Below are 21,460 nucleotides of genomic sequence, written 5' to 3' on the forward strand. Positions count from 1 at the left end.
CCCTTTTGCAGAACATTGTGGTAGTGGTCATCTAGGATCTGCTTAATAAAACCTTGCTTTGACATTCAAAATTTAATGTTAGAGTCTCTGAAACCAAAGAACAAAGACATCTCCATACTTAGTGGGTTATATCCTGATCACCTTCAATGATCACGCAGCATAATTTCCTAAAGTACTAACAAGATGACAGACACCTAGAGAAAATTCTCAGTTATTGAACGTTCAACTTGTGGCACCAACAAATTGGTGGTTACAGGCTACTTGTACTGAAACCTTTAGAATACAATGGTTGCTAGGTGGATTTGTCCTGGAGGCTTAGTAGATGTTTCCTTGAAATTTCATTTGTATACAGCGAATTTAGGGCTGGATTTAGCTTATAGGTACATTTTTATTTAATTTCTTCTCAGTGTTCACTTGTATAGTCTATACTTGGAAACCCTGTGCAAGCATAGCAAGGGGTATTGTAAGCCTAATCAGGGAATCTGTTGGGGACTGCTTTCCCAGCCTAGTTCTGGCTTTTCTCTCTTCTTAATGGTAAGTCTGTCCATCCGCACCAGCCTAGAATAAAGTGCAGATGACTAATACTTTTGCTGGTTTTTGTTTTTATAGATGATGAAAAACCAGCGGGTACAGTTAATGCGTCAAATGAAAGAAGATGCTGAGAAGTTTAGACAGTGGAAGCAGAAAAAAGACAAAGAAGTAATACAGTTAAAAGAACGAGTAAGTAACTAAAACTTCTTGAAGGCCTGGCTAATAAACCCTTCTCTGAGCTGACTAACAATTTTAATGCTTCTCTTCAAACACCTCGTGTCTCCAAAAGTGTGATGTTTTCATGAATTTAACAACTTTGTATTAAATGTCTACTATGTCTATTATGTGCAAGGTACTATCTACTAGGCACTATTAGAAATAGAAAAATTAGTAGTATATAAGCTCTGCCCTTGAAGAATGTCTTACCTAAAGGAGATGGTAAGATATAAGCATGGATTTCTCAAATACAAGGAAGAAAGAGATTTGGGCTATAAGAATAAAATAACAAAGTAACTAAGAGAAAAGAAAGCAAATTTGCAGTTGGAGTGAAAAGATGATGGTTGAATAGGCCCTGAATAATAGGAAGGGTTTTGATAGAGATAAGTATAAGCATTCCAGATAGATAGATCAAAGAAATAGAGATGACAACTTTGTAGACATATTCAAGGAATGGCAAGTGGTCCAACTGAGGTGAAGTATAGTAGTGGACCATTCCATTGGAAAGGCAAGTCGAAGCTGGATTATTAAAGATCCAAGAAGTTTGAACTCATTTTGTTAGCATAAAGATTTTTAAGGGTTTTTAGAAAGTGATATCAACAAAATACTGCTTTAGAAAGATATATCTGGGAATAATGTGTAGAGCAAACTGTAATGTTGAGAAACAGAGGCCAGAACACAAGAAGATATTGTATAATCCAGAAGAATTATAAAGGCCTGAATATACATCTGACAACAGAGCCCCCAGAATATATGAAGCAAACACTGACAGAAATGGAGAGAGAAATAGACAAATCAACAGTAATAAATATTTGGAGACTTCAATCCACCTCTTTATTTTCTTTCTTTTTTAGAGATGGGGTCTCGTTCTATTGCCCAGGCTGGAGTACAGTGGTGCAATCATAGCTCACTGTAGCCTCAAACTCCTGGTCTCAAGCAATCCTCCCACCTCAGCCTCCTGAGTAGCTAGAACTACAGCTATACACCATCACACCTGGCAAATTTTTTATTTTTTGTAGAGATGGAATCTCACTATGTTGCCCAGACTGGTCTCGAACTCCTGGGCTCAAGCAATCCTCTCACCTCGACCTCCTAAAGTGCTGGTATTACAGGCATGAGCCACTGAACCCAGCCCCTACTTTAATAATGGATAGAACAATAGGCACAAGATCAGCAAGGATATTGAAGACTTCAACAATATAATAGTTAGCATTTTCATGTCTACATTCATAAGAGATATTGGTCTGTAGTTTATGTAATATGCTAGATTATACACTGTACCTAACAGACATCTATAGACTACGCCAACCAACAACAGCAGGATATACAGTCTTCCTAGGTGCACATGAAACATTCTCCAGGATAGACCATATGCTAGGCCTTTTATGCCTCAATAAATTTAAAAGTATTGAAACAGGCCAGGCATGGTGGCTCACACCTGTAATCTCAACACTTTGGGAGGCCAAGGTGGGCAGATCACCTGATGTCAGGAGTTCGAGACCAGTCTGGCCAACGTGATGAAACCCCATGTCTATTAAAAATACAAAAATTAGCCGGGCATGATGGCACGTCTGTGATCCCCAGTATTCAGGAGGCTGAGGCGGGAGAATTGCTTGAACTTGGGAGATGGAGGTTGCAGTGAGTTGAGATCGTGCCACTGCACTTCAGCCTGGGCAACAGAGCAAGACTCCATCTCAAAGAAAAAGTATTGAAAATAATACAAAATCTGTTCTCTAACCACAATGGAATGAAATTAAAAATCAGTAACAAAAATAAATTTAGGAAATTCACAAATATGAAGAAATTAAGATAATCCTAAATAAATAATGGGTCTAAAAGGAAGTCATAGGGAAATTAAAAAATACTTTGAGATTAATAAAAACAAAGATACAACATACCAAAACTTATGGGATACAGTGAAAACAGCGTTTGGAGGGAATTTTATAGTTGTAAATGCCTATATTAAAAAATGCAGAAAGGCTTCTTTAGCCCCAGCTACTTGGGAGGCTAAGATGGAAGGATCACCTGAGCCCAGGAGTTCAAGACCAGCCTGGGCAAAACTGTGAGACTGCATCTCAGTTTTTTTTTAATTGAAGAAAGATCTTAAACCAATAACCTAGCCTTCTACTTTAAAACACTGAAAAAAAGAGAGCAAACTAAACCCAAAGCTAGTAGATGAAAGGAAACATTAAAAGATTAGAGTAGAAATAGGCTGGGCGTGGTGGCTCAAGCCTGAAATCCCAGCACTTTCGGAGGCCAAGGTGAGCAGATCACCTGAGGTCGGGAGTTCGAGACCAGCCTGACTAACATGGAGAAACCCTCTCTCTACCAAAAATACAAAATTAGCTGGGCATGGTGGTGCATGCCTGTAGTCCCAGCTACTTGGGAGGCTGAGGCAGGAGAATCACTTTAACCTGGGAGGTGGAGGTTGCAGTGAGCCGAGATTGCACCATTGCACTCCAGCCTGGGCAACAAAAGCGAAACTCTGTCTCAAAAAAAAAAAAGATTAAAGTAGAAATTAGTGAAATACGAAATAGAAAAAAACAAGAAAATCATTGAAACCAAAAGTTGGTCTTTTGAAACGATCAACAAATACTGACAAACCTTCAGATAGCCTTAATAAGAAAAAAAAGATGCCAGGCGCAGTGGCTCACACCTGTAATCCCAGCACTTTGGGAGGCCAAGGCAGGCGGATCACGAGGTCAGGAGATCGAGACCATCCTGGCTAACACGGTGAAACCCCATCTCTACTAAAAATACAAAAAAAAAAAAAAATTAGCCGGGTGTAGTGGTGGGTGCCCGTAGTCCCAGCTACTCAGGAGGCTGAGGCAGGGGAATGGTGCGAACCCGGAAGGCGGAGCTTGCAGTGAGCGGAGATCACACCACTGCACTCCAGCCTGGGCAACAGAGCGAGACTCCATCTTAAAAAAAAGAAAAAAAGAAAGAAAATTTAAATTACTAAAGTTAGGAATGAAAGAGGAAATATCACTACTAGTCTTGCTGGAAGGAAAGGATTATAAGGAATTACTATTAACAGCTGAACGCCAACAAATTAGATAGCCTAGATTAAGTAGACAAATGCCTGGAAAGACAAAAACTACAAAAACTGACTCAAGAAGAAATAGAAAATCTGTATAGACCCATGACAAGAAGTTAAATTAGTAGTTTAAAAACTTCCCACAAAGAAAAGCCCAGGCACAGATGGCTACACTGGTGAGTTCTATCAAACATTTTAAGAAAAAATACCCATTTCTTGGCCAGGTGCTGTGGCTCATGCCTGTAATCCCAGCACTTTTGGAGGCTGAGGCAGGCAGATCACCTGAGGTCAGGAATTCGAGACCAGCCTGGCCAACATGGTGAAACCTTGTCTCTACTAAAAATACAAAAATTATTCGGGTGTGGTGACACACACTTGTAATCCCAGCTACTTGGGAGGCTGAGACACAAGAATTGCTTGAACCCAGGTGGTGAAGGTTGCAGTGAGCCAAGATCACACCGCTGCACTCCAGCCTGGGCGATAGAGTGAGATTCTGTCTCAGAAAAAAAAAAAAAAAAAGACAGAAATACCCATTTCTCAGAAACTCTTCTGAAAACTAGAAGCAGTGGAAACGCTTCCCAACTCATTCCATGAGGTTAGTGTTCCCTGATACCAAAACCAAAGACATCATAGGAAAAGAATACTACAGACCAATGTATCTTCATATAGGCATGAAAATCCTCAACAAAGTTCTAGCAAACTGAATCCATCAACATTTAAAAAGGATGATAGGCTGGGCGTGGTGACTCACACCTGTAATCCCAGCACTTTGGAAAGCCGAGGTGGGCAGATCACTTGAGGTCAGAAGTTTGAGACCAGCCTGGCCAACATGGCGAAACCCTGTCTCCACTGAAAATACAAAAAAAAAAATTAGCTGGGCATGATGGCATGTGCCTGTAATCCCAGCTACTCGGGAGGCTGAGGCACAAGAATTATTTGAACCCAAGAGGCAGAGGCTGCAGTGAGCCAAGATCATGCCACTGCACTCCAGCCTGGGCAACAGAGTGAGACACTGTCTCAAAAAAAAAAAAAAAAAAAAAAAAAAAAAAAAAAAAAAAAAAAAAAAAAAAAAAAAAAAAGGATGATACACTTAATCTGAAAAATGCGAAGTTTGTTTAATATATGGAAATCAATTTATGTTATATACTGTATCAGTAGGAAAAAGGACAAGAACCACATGATCATCTCAATAGACACAGAAAAAGCATTTGACAAAAATCTAACACTCATGATAAAAACACTCAAGAAACTAGGAATAGAAGAGAACTTCCTCAGCGTAATGAAGGGCGTGTATGAAAAACCCACAGCTAACATCATACTTAATGGTGAAAAAGAGCATACTTTTCCCCTAAGATCAAGAACAAGACAAGGATGTCCACTCTTGCCATATCTATTCAACATTGTCCTGGAGGTTCTAACCAGGAAGTTTAGGGAAGAAAAATATATAAATGGCATCTAAACTGGAAAAGGTGAAGCAAGACTATCTCTGTTTATAGATGACATGATCTTGTATATAGAAAATCCTAGAGAATCCACTAAAAGTCTATTAGAATTAATATATGAGTTCAGCAAGGTTGCAGAATATAAGATCAATATAAGAAAATAAGTTGTGGTCTGGCACGGTGGCTCACGCCTATAATCCTAGCACTTTGGGAGGCCAAGGCAGGCATATCACTTGAGGCCAGGAGTTTGAGACCAGCCTGGCCAACACGGTGAAACCCCGTCTCTACTAAAAATACAAACATTATCCAGGCATGGTAGCACATGCCTGTAGTCCCAACTACTTGAGAAGCTGAGGCACGAGAATCATTTAAACCCAGGAGGCAGAGGTTTCAGCGAGCTGAGATCAGGCCACTGCACTTCAGCCTGGGCTACAGAGCAAGACTCTGTCTCAAAAACAAACAAACAAAAAAAAAGGAAAAGAAAAGAAAATCAGTAGTATATTTATATACTAGCAATTAACAATTTGACAATGAGATTAATAAAACAATCCCAGGGCCGGGTGTGGTGGCTCACGCCTGTAATCCCAGCACTTTGGGAGGCTGAGGTGGGCAGATCACAAGGTAAGGAGTTCGAGACCAGCCTGGCCAACATAGTGAAACTGTGTCTCTACTAAAAATACAAAAAATCAGCTGGGTGTGGTGGCAGGCACCTGTAATCGCAGCTACTCAGGAGACTGAGGCAGGAGAATCACTTGAAGCCATTGTTTTATATATGGAAAGGGGTTTAATATATGGGAGGTGGAGGTTGCAGTGAGTCGAGATCATGCCACTGCACCACTCCAGCCCAGGCAACAGTGCAAGACTCCGTCTCAAGAGAAAAAAAGAAAGAAAACAATTCCATTTATAATAGCATCAATACAAATAAAATACTTAGGAATAAATTTAGCAAAAGAAGTGTAAGACTTGTATACTTGAAAAGTACTAAACATCATTGAATTTAAATAAGGAAGACTTAAATAAATGGAAGGATATCCCATGTTCATGGGCAGGAAGACTTGATATTCTAAAGATGGAATACCCTTCAGATTGCCTTACAGATGCAACACAATCCCAGTGAAATTCCATCTGGTTTCTTCACAGAAACTCACAAGCTGATTCTAAAATATATATGGAAATGCAAGGGACCTAGAATATTTAAAGCAATCAAGGAGAAGAACAAATTTGTAAATGTCACATTTACTGATTTAAAAACTTTCTACAAAGCTACACTAATCAAGACTGTGTGGTACTGTGTAAAGATAGACATATAGGTCAATGGAATAAGATTGAGAATCCAGAAATAAACTTACACACTTATGGCCAGTTGATTTTCAACAGTAATGCCAAGACAATTCAATGAGGAAAACAATTTTGTCTTTTCAACAAAGAGTCCTAGAACAACCAGATAGTCACATGCAAAATAATGAAGTTGAAACTTGTGGCCAGGCACAGTGGCTCACGCCTGTAGTCCCAGCACTGTGGGATGCCAAGGTGGGTGGATCACTTGAGGTCAGGAGTTCAAGACCAGCCTGGCCAACATGGTGAAACCCTGTCTCTACTAAAATTACAAAAAAAATTAGCTGGGCATGGTGGTACGTGCCTGTAATCCCAGCTACTCTGGAGGCTGAGGCAGGAGAATCACTTGAACCTGGGAGGCAGAGGTTGCAATGAGCTGAGATCACGCCCTTGCACTCCAGCCTGGGCAACAGAGTGAGACTCTCTGTCTCAAAAAGAAACTTGCTCTCATACCATATACAAAAATTAAAGCAGATCAAATACCTAAATGTACAAGCTAAAACTATAAATCTCTTAGAAGAAAACATAGGTGTTAATCTTTGTGACTTTGGATTAGACAATGATTTCTTAGATGTGACACCTAAAGTACAAACAGCTAACCAAAAAATAGTTAAATTAGACAAAATTAAAAGCTTTTGCATTGTAAACAATACCATCAAGAAAGTAAATATGATTGGGCATGGTGGCTCACGCCTATAATCTCAACACCTTGGGAGGCTGAGGTGGGAGGATTGCTTGAGCCCAGGAATTTGACCCCACCCTGGGCAACATAGCAAGACCCCATCTCTAACAAAAAAAAAAAAAAGAAAGAAAGAAAGTTAATAGCCAGTCCGTAGATTGGGAGGAAAATATTTGCAAATCATATAGCTGATAAGAGTCTTATATCCAAGATAGATAAAGAACTCTTACCGGCTGGGCGCGGTGGCTCACACCTGTAATCCCAGCACTTTGGGAGGCCGAGGCAGGTGGATCACCTGAGGTCGGGAGTTCGAGACCAGCCTGACCAACATGGAGAAACCCCGTCTCTACTAAAAACGCAAAAAAATTGGCCAGGTGTGGTGGCACATGCCTGTAATACCAGCTACTGGGGAGGCTGAGGTAGAAGAATTGCTTGAATCTGGGAGGCGGAGGTTGTGGTGAGCCGAGATCGTGCCGTTGCACTCCAGCCTGGGTGATAGAGTGAGACTCCATCTCAAAAAAAAAAAAAAAGAACTCTTACCAATCAGCAATAAAAATATAACCCAGTTTTAAAATGGGCAAAGCAATAAGTACATGAAAAGGTTGTCAATATCATTTGCCATCAGAGAAATACAAATCAAAACCACAATGAGATGCAATTTCACGTCTACTAGGATGGCTATAAACAAAAAGACAGATAATAATAAGACTTAGCAAGAATGTGGAGACACTGAAAGCCTCATACATTTTCAGTAGGATGGGAAAATGGTATAGCTGCTTTGGCAAACAGTTTAGAAGTTTATCAAAAGGCTAAATAAAAACCTACAGGTACCATATGATCCAGCAATTCCACTCTTAGTTTTGTCTCCCCAGGAGATACGAAAACATGTCATATATGCAAAAACTTGTACCCAGATGTTCATGCAGCAGTAGTCATAAGAGCCAAAAAGTGGAAAAACCCAACGTGTCCATCAACTGATTAATGGGTAAATAAAATGTGGTCTATCCATACAGTGGAGTATATTATTCAGCCATACAAACCAATGAAGTACTGATACATGCTACAACATGGATGAGGCTTGAAAACATTTTGCTTAGTGAAAGAAGCCAATCACAAAAGACCATATATGATAGGATTCCATTTATATGAAATATCCAGAGTAGGACATTAAAATCTGTAGAGACAAAAAATAGATTAGTGGTTGTCTAGGGCTTTGGGGTGGGGTGATGGGGTTGTAGGGTGATCACTAAACAGTATATTTCTTTTTGTGGTAATGAAAATGTTCTAAAATTAAGTGTGGTGATGTTTACATCAACTGTGTGAATGTGCCAAAAGCCACTGAATCATGTACTTTAAATGAGTGAATTGTGTGGTGTGTGAATTACATCTCAATAAAACTGTTAAGAAAAACAAAAGAAGAAAGGAGACATCTCTGTAAAGTGATGACAACTTTTCTACAGGAATATATATTCCACATTGACAAGGATCTTTGTTTTGCTCACTTCTGTATTTCCAATGGCTAGAACAGTGGCTGGCAAGTAGTGGGCACTCAATAATGTTTAGTGAATGATTTTAATCATAATTAATGCAAAATCTACCTTTCAAAAAATGAAGGAAGTAGGGCAACAAAAAGTACCGCGGGCTTTTCAGTGACTGGAAAGTCAGAGGAAACAGCTAGTTTGAAGAGACAAAGTTGGTTTTAGGACAATAATCTTTGGGATGGAGAGACCTAGAAAATATTGGATAATGTTGGCCTAGAGTTCAAGGGAGAAGTTGGGCTGGACTTTGCAATTAAGAGTTGTCTTTGGGAGGCCAAGGCGGGTGGATCACGAGGTCAGGAGTTCGAGACCAGCCTGTCCAACATGCTGAAACTCCGTCTCTACTAAAAATACAAAAATAATTAGCCAGGCATGGTGGTGCATGTCTGTAATCCCAGCTACTCAGGAGGCTGAGGCAGGAGAATCTCTTGAACCCGGGAGGCGGAGGTTGCAATGAGCAGAGATCAAGCTACTGCACTACAGCCTGGGTGACAGAGGGAGACTCTGTCTCAAAAAAAAGAGTTGTCTGCATAGAGGTGAAAAATGAAACTTTGGGAGTAATGAGATAATGGAGACAGAATAGATAGGAAAAGAAGGCTAAGAAGAGAATCTCTTTTTTTTTTTTTTTTTTTTTTTTTGGTCTCTGTCATCCAGGCTGGAGTGCAATGGCACCATCTTGGCTCACTGCAACATCTGCCTCCTGGGTTCAAGCGATTCTCCTGCCTCAGCCTCCTGAGTAGCTGGGACTACAGGCACATGCCACTGCCTGGCAATTTTTTTTGTGTTTTTGGTAGAGACAGGGTTTTGCCATGTTGGCCAGGCTGGTCTTGAACTCCTGACCTCAGGTGATCCACCCACCTCAGCCTCTCAAAATGCTGGGATTACAGGCATGAGCCACCATGCCCAGCTGAGAATCTATTTCATGTATAAGAAAATGAAAAGAAGACAATGAATTTGTAAGGTAGAAAAAGAATTAGGATGGTACGGGGAAGTTATTGGTAGTGCTAACAATGCTGGGAGGGAAGCCAAAGAAGATAGTGACTGTAAAAAGACCATTGAATTTAACAAGTAGGAAATTCCAGGACAATTGGTAGGAACTACTTGCAAGAGGATTATGGAGTAACCAGTAATGACAATTGGAAGCACTAAACATAGACCTCTCTTTCAAAAAGTCTGGTACTAAGAAGACTGTTGACTTTTCTCTTTCCACTAGACTAGCTTAGTCCTCTGGCTGTGTTTCTTTAATTATCTTGACTTTTCATTTCAACACACATCATATTTTATTATAATTGTATTTCATGTTGTTTGTATTCTTTGGTAATCTCTGTAGGAGTAGTAACCATGTCATGTTTATCTCATATCCTAGACACCTAGCCCAGTGCCTAGTGTGTAGTTGATGGCACAGTAAATATTATATTGTTGAATGAAATGAATTGTTCTAGTATGCTGGCAAAGACATGACAAAAATGGCTGACCATTCTATCCAGATTGGATAGGAAACAAGTGAAGCCAGAAGGAGCTTAATGGATTATTAGAAGAGGGAAATGGCCAAGAAATCAAAGCAGTTAAATATTGTGTGCTCAGCTGAAGCAGGTGATACCCCATAGTATTTCTTGGTATTCTTTATCTTTACTCTGTGAAGAAAGAGCACATTCAGTAATAACCTGTTTTTATTTTTATTTTAGATTCAGGGGATACAGGACCAGGTTTGTTACAAGGGTATATTGTGTGATGCTGAGCTTTGGGCTTCTACTGATCCCATCACCCAGATAGTGAACATAGTACCCAATAGGAAGTTTTTCAGCTCTTTCCCCCCTTTCTCCATCCCTCCCTCCTTTTAGAGCCCCCAATGTCTATTGTTTCCATCTTTATGTCTCTGTGTACCCAGGTTAACCTTGTTTTGTTCAAAAATGAAAACCTCTTTTTTAAGCTGCAGGTTACTTTAATTTTATAGGTGGTTGGCTATGTGATAGGCTTTCTCTTTTTTGCCAGCCACCTGGGTTTTATAATGGATGGACAGGTAGGGTTGATGGGAAAAGAATACTGGTCTATTTTTCAGGAGACCTGAATCCCACCTCTGTCAATAACTACCTATGTGGAAAGGACTGTTCATTAGATGATCTTTAAGCTTCCTTCCAGGCCTCACATTCTAGGATATTATTTCTAGTAGTTGACTTATGACTGAGACTCAAGAATTTGGCCACGGAGCAATAAGCCAAAGGGAAAAACCACTTCCCCTCTACACACAAACATGGTTTCTAGAACTACGAGTTTTTGACTCATAGGAGAAGATGAAGGCAGCTCACTGTATTGTAGTTAACCTTACAAATCAAGGATGTCTTGAGAGACACCTTAGTTATAGTATAAGGTTTTATTTTAGCTAGCTGAACAGCAATTAATATCTGACTTTTTTCTTGTCAGGACCGTAAGAGGCAATATGAGCTGCTGAAACTTGAAAGAAACTTCCAGAAACAATCCAGTGTGCTCAGACGTAAAACAGAGGAGGTAAGAAAATTCAATCTGCTAGGTCAAGTGTATTGTCATCTTCAGGCTTAAATGCTTGCAAAGTAATATCCTTTAAACTAGCAAGCGTCCTGAGAAACCAGGAATGCCAATCTTCACAAGCAATTCCTAAATCTTGATCACTGTTTATATATGCCACTGTGAGCAGATAAAAACTTGATGAAAAATGGTACTGTTTATATAAGGATTTTTTCCTAATTGGACTTGAGCCTTTCTTGAAAAAACAAAGTGATATTGATATGTGACATTTCTAGACACTTTTAGTCTGCAGAACTTCCTTGAAGTGTATTCCTCCCCTAGGCGCCAAAGCAGTAGCTGTTCACTAGTGTTATGTCCATGGAAGTTTATAAACCTGGTTCCTATAGGAACTCAAATCCATAGAATTTTTATCTTTACTAATGTGCTAGAAATTGGATTTTTTTTTTTTACCATTCATTCAACATTACTATGTGCCAATTTTATTTAGGCAGCAGCTGCCAACAAGCGTCTCAAGGATGCTCTCCAGAAACAGCGGGAGGTTGCAGATAAGCGGAAAGAGACTCAGAGCCGTGGAATGGAAGGCACTGCAGCTCGAGTGAAGGTATGAACAACTTGAACTGCCATTTCTCTTGTGGATGCTGGGAACAGGAAAAAAGGAGAAATAGCTTTTTTTTTCCTTTTTTTTTTTAGAAGTAAACACTGCAAAATCTAAAGTTCTACTTGAAAGCCGTATTTCCTAAAGATAGCAATGTCTTTGAACTGTTGTCAAAGACCAGGAGTATAGAACTCTTTCTATCCTTGCCCCTATTAAGGTTCAGTTACTTTTTTAAACAGCTTCATTGAAGTAGAATTGACATATTATAAATTGTACATATTTAAAGTTCACAATTTGGCTGGGCATGGTGGCTCACACCTATAATCCCAGCACAATGGGAGGCCGAGGTGGGCAGATCACCTGTGGTCAGGAGTTCGAGACCAGCCTGACCAACATGGTGAAACCTCATCTCTACTAAAAATACAAAAATTAGCTGGTTGTGGTGACAGGTGCCTGTAATCCCAGCTACTTGGGAGGCTGAGGGAGGAGAATCATTTGAACCCGGGAGGCAGATGTTGCAGTAAGCCAAGATTGCACCATTGCACTCCAAACTGGGTGACAGTGAAACTCTGTCTCAAAAAGAAAAAAAAGTATACAATTTGATGAGTTTGGACACGTGTATACACCCATGAAATCATCACCATAATCAAGATAATGACAGTTTGCTTCATTGCCTAAACTTTCTTTGTATCCCTCTGTAATTCCTCCTTCTCCTCCCTGGTCTACCCGTCTACTCCCCATTTCATATATATTTCTTTATATCCCCACAATGGTTCCAGGCAACCATTAATCTGCTTTCTGTCACTATGGATTTGTTTTCATCTGGAATCATACATTATGTATTTTTTTCTGGCTTTTATTCACAATTATTTTGAGATTCATCCATGTGGTTGCATATATCTTATACAACTTCTTTCCTTTTTATTGCTGAGTGGCATCCCATTCATTGTATGGCTATACCATAATTTGTTTTTATATTCATCTGTTGATGGATACTTCAGCGGTTTCCAGTTTTTGGCTCTTACAAATATTGCACTGAACATTTCTGCACAAGTCTGTGTGGATTTTTTTTTTTTATTTCTTTTGAGTAGATAGCTTGGAGTAAAATGGCTTTCTTGTATGGTTGGTGTATGTTTTAACTTTTAAGCGGCTGCCAAACTGTTTTCCAAAGCAGTTGTACCATTTTACATTCCTACTAGCAATGTATAAGGGTTCTAGTTGCTGCACATTCTTGCCAATAATTAGTATGGTCAGTCTTTTGCATTTTAGCTATTCTGTGTGGGTGGGTAGTAGAACCTCATTGTGGTTCTAATTTTCTTTTCTGTAATGACTAATGATGTTGGACATCCTTTCATGTGCTTATTTGCCATATGTATGTTTTCTTTTGTGAAATATCTGTTCAAATCTGTCCCCATTTTTGAATTGGGTTTTTTATCTTTTTCTTATTATTGAATTAAAATTCTTTATATGTTCTAGATATATTTAGCAGAGGACTTCTGTGTTTTACAAATATTTTCTCGCTGGCTGTGGCTTGCCCTTTCCAATTTGTAACAGTGTCTTTTGAAGAGCAAACATTTATTATGTTAATGCCATCCAATTTATTGATTTTTTTTTCTTTTATAGTTAAACAGTTTTCATATCTTACTTAAGAAATCTTGGCTGGGTGTAGTGGCTCACACCTATAATCCCAGCACTTTGGGAGGCTGAGGCAGGAGGATTGCTTGAGGCCAGGAGTTCAAGACCAGCCTGGGGAACAAAGTGAGATCCTGTCTCTACAAAACAAAATTTTAAAAAAATTAACCAGACATGGTGGCACATGCCTGTAGTCCCAACTACCGGGGAGACTGAGGTGGGAAGATCGCTTGAGACTGGGAGGTCAAGGCTACAGTGAGCCATGATCGCACCACTGCACTCCAGCCTGGGTGACACAGCAAGATCCTGTCTCAAAAAACTTTAAAACAGAAATATTTGTCTGGCCAGGCTCAGTGGCTCATGCCTGTAATCCCAGCACTTTGGGAGGCCAAGGCGGGTGGATTACCTGAGGTCAGGAGTTCAAGACCAGCCTGGCCAACATGGCAAAACCCTGTCTCTACTAAAAATACAAAAAATTAGTCGTGCACGGTGGCGTGCGCCTGTAGTCCCAGCTACTCGGGAGGCTGAGGTGGAAGAATCGCTTGAACCAGGGAGGCAGAGGTTGCAGTGAGCCGAGTTCGCGCCACTGCACTCCACCTGGGTGATAGAGCGAGGCTTCGTCTCAAAAAAAAAAAAAGAAATATTTGTCAAACCCATGGTCGCTAAGATTTCCCCCTAAGTTTTCTTCTAAAAGTTATATATTTTTAAGCTTTACATTTAGGTCTGTGATTCATTTTGACTGGACACCTTTGTGAAAATAAAATATCCATATATCTATTTCAGATTGTTTCATTGATCTATATGTCTGTTTTTATGCCAATACCAAAAAGTCTTGAATGCAGTTGCTTTTTAAGAAATCCTGAAATCAGGCAGTGTAAGTCCTCCAAAGTTGTTGTTCTTTGTCAAAATTGTTTTGGGAAAACTAGGTCCTTTGCATTTCCATATACATTTTAGAATTATCTTGTCAATTTCTACAAAACAGCTTGCTGGGAGTTGGATTAATATTGCATAGAATTTATAAATCAATTCAAGGAGAATCAACATGTTAAGAATATTTAGATACACGAATGCAGTATATCTCTTTATTTAGGTTTTTAATTTCTCTCAGCAACATTTTAGTTTTTAGTGTACAAGCGTACATCTTTTGTCAAACATATCCCTGAGTATTTCATATTTTCATGATATTGAAAATGGCATTTTTATTTCCATTTCCAATTGTTTAGATATTCTTGGTTCTCAAAGCTTTTTTGTAGAGTTCTTAAGATTTTCTGCCTAGACAATCATGTCATCTGCAAATATGGACAATTTTCTTTCTTCTTTTCTGTTCTGTGCTTTTTTATTTTTTTAACCTTTGTCTTGCCTTATTGCACTTGCTGGAGCCTCCAGTACAATATTGAATAGACTAGGTGAGAGGCTACAACCTTGCTTTGTTCCCAATCTTGGGCAGAAAGCATTCAGTTTTTCACCATAAAGTATGATAATAGCTATAGATTTTTTGATATATGTCTTTTATCAGGTTGAAGAAGTTCCTTTCTTTTAGCTTACAAAGTTTTTATTACGAATTGATGTTGGGTTTTTTCAGGAGCCTTTTTTTCTGTTTCTGTTGAGATGATCTGACTGTTGGTTGATTGGTCAGTTTTTATTCTGTTATATGGCAAATGGCATTGATTTTTCCCTAATTTATTCTGTCAAGGCATAACTGACATACAATAAAATATACCCTTTTGTTGTATAGTTCTATGTGTTTTGGCAACATGTACAGTTATGTGACCACTACAACAATCAAGATACAGAATAGTTCTCTTATCCCCAGAAACTCCCTTATATCTCTTACAGCCAATTCCTCCCACACCCCTGGCCCTTAACAAACACTGATCTGTACTGTGTCATTATTGTTGTTTTCCCTTTCCATCAGTGTCACAGAAATAGAAACATACAGTATGACTTCCTTCACTTAGCATAATGCATTTGAGATTAATTTGTGTTGTTTGTGTATCTGTAGTTTGCGTGTTTTTGTTGTTGTTGTTGAGTAGTATTTCATTGTATGGATATACCACAGTTTGTTTATCCATTCACCTGTTGAAGGATATCTTAGGTTTTCTTTTTCCTTAGGTTTTGGCAATTATGAATAAAGCTGCTGTTAAAAACACATACACGTTTCTATGTAAACTAATTATTTCACTTGGGTAAATACCTAAGAGTGGGACTACTGGGTCATATGACAAGTATATGCCTAATTTGTAAGAAACTGCCAAATTGTTTATCCAGTTAGTTGTTTATTGCTGATATATAGAAATACAATTTATTTTTGTATATTAACTTTTATCTCATGACTTTATTATTCTACTAGCTCTTTTATAGGTTTTTAGGATTTTCTATGTAGACTATCATGCTGTCTGTAAATACAATTTTATTTCTTCCTTTCTAATCTGTATGTCTATCATTTCTCCTACTTGCCCTATTGCATTGGTGAGAACCTTCAGGATGATGATGAATAGGAGTGGTGAGAATAGACATCCTTCTGTTCTTCCTGATCTTAGGGGGAAAGCATTCAGTCTTTCACCATTAAGTATATTAACTGTAGTTAATTTTTTTGAAATACTTTTTGTCTCTAGTTAGTTGGTTTGGTGAATTATTTTGATTGATGTTCAAATATGGAACCAACCTTGCATTTCTTTTTTTTTTTCTTTCCAACTTTTACTAGATTCAGGGATTACATGTGCAGGTTTGTTTTTACATGGGTAAATGGCATGTTGCAGGGGTTTCGTGTACAGATAATTTTGTCATACAGATAATCAGCATGATACCCAATAGGTGGTTTCTCAGTCCTCACCCTCCTCCCACCCTCCACCCTCAAGTAGGCCCTGGTGTCTATTGTTCCCTTCTTTCTGTCCATGTGTACTCAGTGTTTAGCTCCCACTTAGGAGTGAGAACGTGTGGTATTTGATTTTCTGTTCCTGCATTAATTCTCTTAGGATAATAGCCTTCAGCTGCATTCATGTTACTACAAAGGAGGTGATTTTGTTCTTTTTTTATGGCTGTGTAATATTCCATTCCAAGCTTGCATTTCTTGGATAAACTCCATTTAATTGTGATATATCATCCTATTTTATGTATTATTAAATTCAGTAATACATAAAAAAACTTGTTTAAATTTTTGTATCTGTGTTCATGAGGGATATTGGTGTGTAGTTTTTTGTAATACCTTGGTCTGGTTTTGATATCAAGGTAATGCTGGCCTCAGAATGAGCTGGGAAGTGTAGTTGTTTCTCTTCAAATGTCTGGAAGATTTTGTGCAGAATTAATACTGTTTCTTTCTTAAAAATTTGATAGAATTTATCAGGAAAGCCATCTGTGGCTGGAGAGATTTATGTTTCTTGCTTAGTTTTGCTTTTTGGGGAGAGGGATGTTAAATAAAGTTTTAAAAATAGATATAGGATTGTTCAAAGTTATATGTTTCTCCTTGAGTAAGCTTTGGTAGTTTGTGTGTTTCAGAGAACTTGTCTGTTTCATCTAAGTTGTCAAATATATTGGCATAAAGTTGTTCATCATATTCCCTTATCATTCTAATATCTGTAAAATCTCAGCCAGGTGCGATTGTTTATGCCTATAATACTGGCACTTAGAGAGGCTGAGATGGGAGGATCACTTGAGCCCAGGAATTCGAGACCAGCCTGGGCAACATAGCAAGAACACATCTCTATTTTTTAAATTAAAATTTAAAAAATCTGTAATGATGTCATCTATCTCATTCCTGTTTGTATGTTTTCTCCTTTTTCTCAATCAGTCCAGCTAGAGGTTTATCAAAGAACCAACTCATTCTTATAATGGGTAAAATGGTAATTTTTATGTTATATATATTTTACCACAATAAAAAAATTCAAAACAACTCCCAATTCATTAATTTCCACTCCGATCTTATAATAATAATAATAATTATTATTATTATTTTGAGACAGAGTCTTGCTCTGCCACCCAGGCTGGAGTGCAGTGGTGTGATCTTGGCTCACTGCAAGCTCCGCCTCCCGGATCTTATTTTTTTTTTTTTACTTCTGCATACTTTGGATTTATTTTGGTCTTCTTTTTTTGCTTAAGGAAGAAGCTAAGGTCATTGATATATTTCTTTTCTAATATAGGCATTCAGTGCTATAAGTTTCCCCTTAAGTATTCCTTTAACAACATCCCACAAATTTTCATAATGTTATATTTTCACTTTCATTCAATTCAAAATACATTCTAATTTTCTTATTGATTTTTTTCTTTGACCCATGGGTTATTTAGAAGTGTTATGTAGTTTCCAAATGTTTGGGGATTTTTCCAAATGTCTTTTTGTTATTGATTTCCAATTTAATTCTAATATGGTCAGAGAACATACTTCGTATGACTTGAATCCTTTTGAACTTATTGAGCCTTATTTTATGGCCCAGAGTATGATCAATCTTAGTAAATGTTCTATGTGTACTTGAGAAGAATGGGTATTCTGCTGTTGTTGGATGGAGTATCTATAAATGTCAATCATGGCAATTTGATTGATTGTGCTGTTAACGTCTATTGTATGCTGATTTTCTGCATACTCGTCCAATCAATTATTGAGAAATAGGTATTGAAATCACCAACTATAATTATGGATTTTTTCCTTAGAGTTCTACATTTAGGATGAATTGATCCCTGTATTATTATGAAATGGACTTCTTTATTCTTGGTAATATTCTTTGTTCTAATATCTACTTTGTATGATATTACTGTAGCCCCTCCAACTTTCTTTTTATTAATGTTAGTATTTTTTTTTTTGTCATGGTGTATTTAATGTTAACCTATTTGTGCCTTCATTTTTAAGGTGTGTTTCTTTTCTTTTCTCTTTCTTTCTGTCTTTCTTTCTTTTTTTTTTTGACAAGATCTTGCTCTGTTGCCCAGGCTGAAGTGCAGTAGCACAGTCACGGCTCACTGTAGCCTTAACCTCTTGGGCTCGAATGATTCTACTTCTTCATCCTCCCAAGTAGCTCAGACTACAGGCACATGCCACTACGCCTGGCTAATTTTTGTATTTTTTGTAGAGATGGGGTTTCACCATGTTGCTCAGGCTGGTCTCAAACTCCTGGGGTCAAGTGATCCACCTGCCTCAGCCTCCCAAAGTACTGGGATTACAGGTGTGAGCCACCACACCCAGCCAAGGTGTGGTTCTTATAGGCAGCATATATTTGGGTCTAGCTTTTTTTTTTTTTCCCATAGACAGGATCTCACTCTGTTACCCAGGCTGGAGTGCAGTGGCATGATCATAGTTCACTGTAACCTCAAATGCCTGGACTCAAGTGATTCTCCCATGTCAGTCTCCCGACTAGCTGAGACTACATGCATATACCACCATACGTGGCTAATTTTTCTACTTTTTGTAGAGACAGGGTCTCACTATGTTGCTCAGGCTGGTCTTGAACTATGGGCCTCAAGTGATCCTCCCAAAGTACTGGGACTACAGGTGTGAGCCACTGTGCCCAGCCATGTCTAGCTTTTTAATCCAATTTGAAAATCTCTACAACTTGATTGGGGTGTTTAAACCATTTACATTTAATGTGATTATTGATACAGGTAGGTTTGAGCTATCATCTTGCTATTTGTTTTCTATTTGTGTCATCTGTTCTTCATTTTCTTTTTCCTTGCTTTTTCCTTTTTTGGATCAGTTGAACATTTTTATGATTTATATTATCTTTGTTTACTTGTACATGATTTTGTTTCATGTATTTTGGTGCTTTGTTATTAGGGATGCAAACATTAAGCATTATATTCTCTTGAACAATCGGCTCCTTTATCATGAATCCTTTTTATCCCTAGTTTTATTTTTTGATAGGAATTCTGCTTCATCTGATTCTAATATAATCACTCCAGCTTTCTTTTGATTACTGTTAGCATGGTATACCTTCATTAAAAGTAGAAATATTCTCAGGGATAGTTACTGTTTTAAAAAATGAATTTTGACTGGGCATGGTGGCTCACACCTGTAATCCCAGCACTTTCGGAGGCCAAGGTGGGTGGATCACTTGAGGCCAGCAGTTCAAGACCAGCCTGGCCAACATGGTGAAACCCCATCTGTACTAAAAATACAAAAATTAGCCAGGTGTGGTGGCACATGCCTGTAATCCCAGCTACTTGGGTGGCTGAGGCACAAGAATTGCTTGAACCTGGGAGGCAGAGGTTGCAGTGAGCTGAGATCACGCCACTGCACTCCAGCCTGGGCGACAGAGCGACACCCTGTCTAAATAAATAAATAAAAAGTGAATTTACTGAATTTTGTTTCCTTTTTTAAAAATCCCAGTCATCTACTTTAAAAATTAAAAATGGATATTTATTTATTAAATAGAATAGATCATAAAATATTCAATTTTTTATTATGTTAAGGGCAAAGGAAAAAAATGAAGAAAATAAAGAACAGGGCACATAGAAATACTAGGAATCTGGAGAAAGATTTTCTGGAGAAAGCCTCTTTCTTGTGACCTTTTGGCATGTTGCTGTTAAAGGCTCTTCGAGAGGTACTGACATTTTTGGTAAGTGTAGGTATGAATGGATATCACACTTGTAGTTACTTGGGCTCTGGTCCAAATGAAGTTAAGTCTGGAGCTGAATCTAGCCCATGAGCCAGTGATTCCTCATCCCTAACCCAGACATCACTGATTTCTCTTCCAGAATTGGCTTGGAAATGAAATTGAGGTTATGGTCAGTACTGAGGAAGCCAAACGCCATCTGAATGACCTCCTTGAAGATAGAAAGATCCTGGCTCAAGATGTGGCTCAACTCAAAGAAAAAAAGGAATCTGGGGAGAATCCACCTCCTAAACTCCGGGTAAGTACGCTTATGAAAAAATGTTGCCAGTAATCAGACTCTACATTCCCCAGAAATCCTCATAGCTTTGGAGGATTACTTTCCTTTTAGTATTTCACCCTTGTTCTCACTATTATTTACAGAGGCGTACATTCTCCCTTACTGAAGTGCGTGGTCAAGTTTTGGAGTCAGAAGATTCTATTACAAAGCAGATTGAAAGCCTAGAGACTGAAATGGAATTCAGGTAACAGGGACTATCTCTAAGCCATTATAAAAATTTATGCCTGGAATCAAAAATAGAACCTATTAATCCAGTGATTCAGAAGCCTTGTGATGGTGGAAAAACACGAGAAAATAACAATTTTTTTTAAACCAGACACTGTACTAGGTATCTTAGATACATTTTCTTATTCAATCCCTTTGATGCCTTATGAGGTAAGTATCATTCTTCTCATTTTAGAGATCTAAAATTAACTTGGTCATATGGAAGTGGGTTATCAGAACTTATTAACATTAGTGTCACTGAAGTTGGTATACAACCCCCTCGCTGCTAAATTTGACTGGCTTTTTAATAAATAACTGGTTAATTGGTTAATTTTTAAAAGGAAATTCAGCGATCTTAAGAAATTTGCCAAAGGTAATTAACTGGCTAACAAACAACAGAGCTGGGATTCAAAACACACTCTAATTCCAAAGCCCATGCTTTTTGCAGTACAGCACAATTTTTTCTCTTTATTTATTTTTTTAACTGATAACTAGAGAGTCAGACACCATCATTTTTGATGCAGTAGTGTCTCTAAGATGTAGAACCAATAACAGAATTTTCAAACAAATGATAATAGAAGAGCAACAACACAGAAGGTGAACTTTAGAGATCATCAAGAAAATAACTATAACATGGTAAGTAAAGTTGTCATGAGCATTAAATGAAATTAGTAAAGTGCATAACAGTACTTAGCATGTTAGAAGTGCTCAGTGGGCCAGGCACAGTGGCTCATGCCTGTAATCCCAGCATTTTGGGAGGCTGAGGCGGGTGGATCGCCTGAGGCCAGGAGTTTAAGACCAGCCTGGCCAACATGGTGAAACCCTGTCTCTACTAAAAATACAAAAGAAATTAGCTGGGCATGGTGGTGGGCACCTGTA

At 38.4% G+C, this 21,460-nt stretch overlaps 1 protein-coding gene across 2 annotated transcripts in view; it reads left to right on the forward strand.

Annotated features, from left to right (window-relative positions):
* The window catches only part of KIF4A (kinesin family member 4A), a 125,779-nt gene that overhangs the window by 80,703 nt on the left and 23,616 nt on the right, over window positions 1-21,460 (forward strand). For both annotated transcript variants that reach the window (XM_030806615.1, XM_030806616.1), the window contains exons 18-22: window positions 610-720; window positions 11,200-11,283; window positions 11,768-11,881; window positions 20,183-20,338; window positions 20,461-20,561. In XM_030806615.1, the coding sequence (XP_030662475.1) occupies window positions 610-720; window positions 11,200-11,283; window positions 11,768-11,881; window positions 20,183-20,338; window positions 20,461-20,561 (566 nt within the window). The remainder of the gene's footprint in view (window positions 1-609; window positions 721-11,199; window positions 11,284-11,767; window positions 11,882-20,182; window positions 20,339-20,460; window positions 20,562-21,460) is intronic.

This window comes from Nomascus leucogenys, chromosome X (assembly GCF_006542625.1).
Source record: "Nomascus leucogenys isolate Asia chromosome X, Asia_NLE_v1, whole genome shotgun sequence".
NCBI classification, from domain to species: domain Eukaryota; kingdom Metazoa; phylum Chordata; class Mammalia; order Primates; family Hylobatidae; genus Nomascus; species Nomascus leucogenys.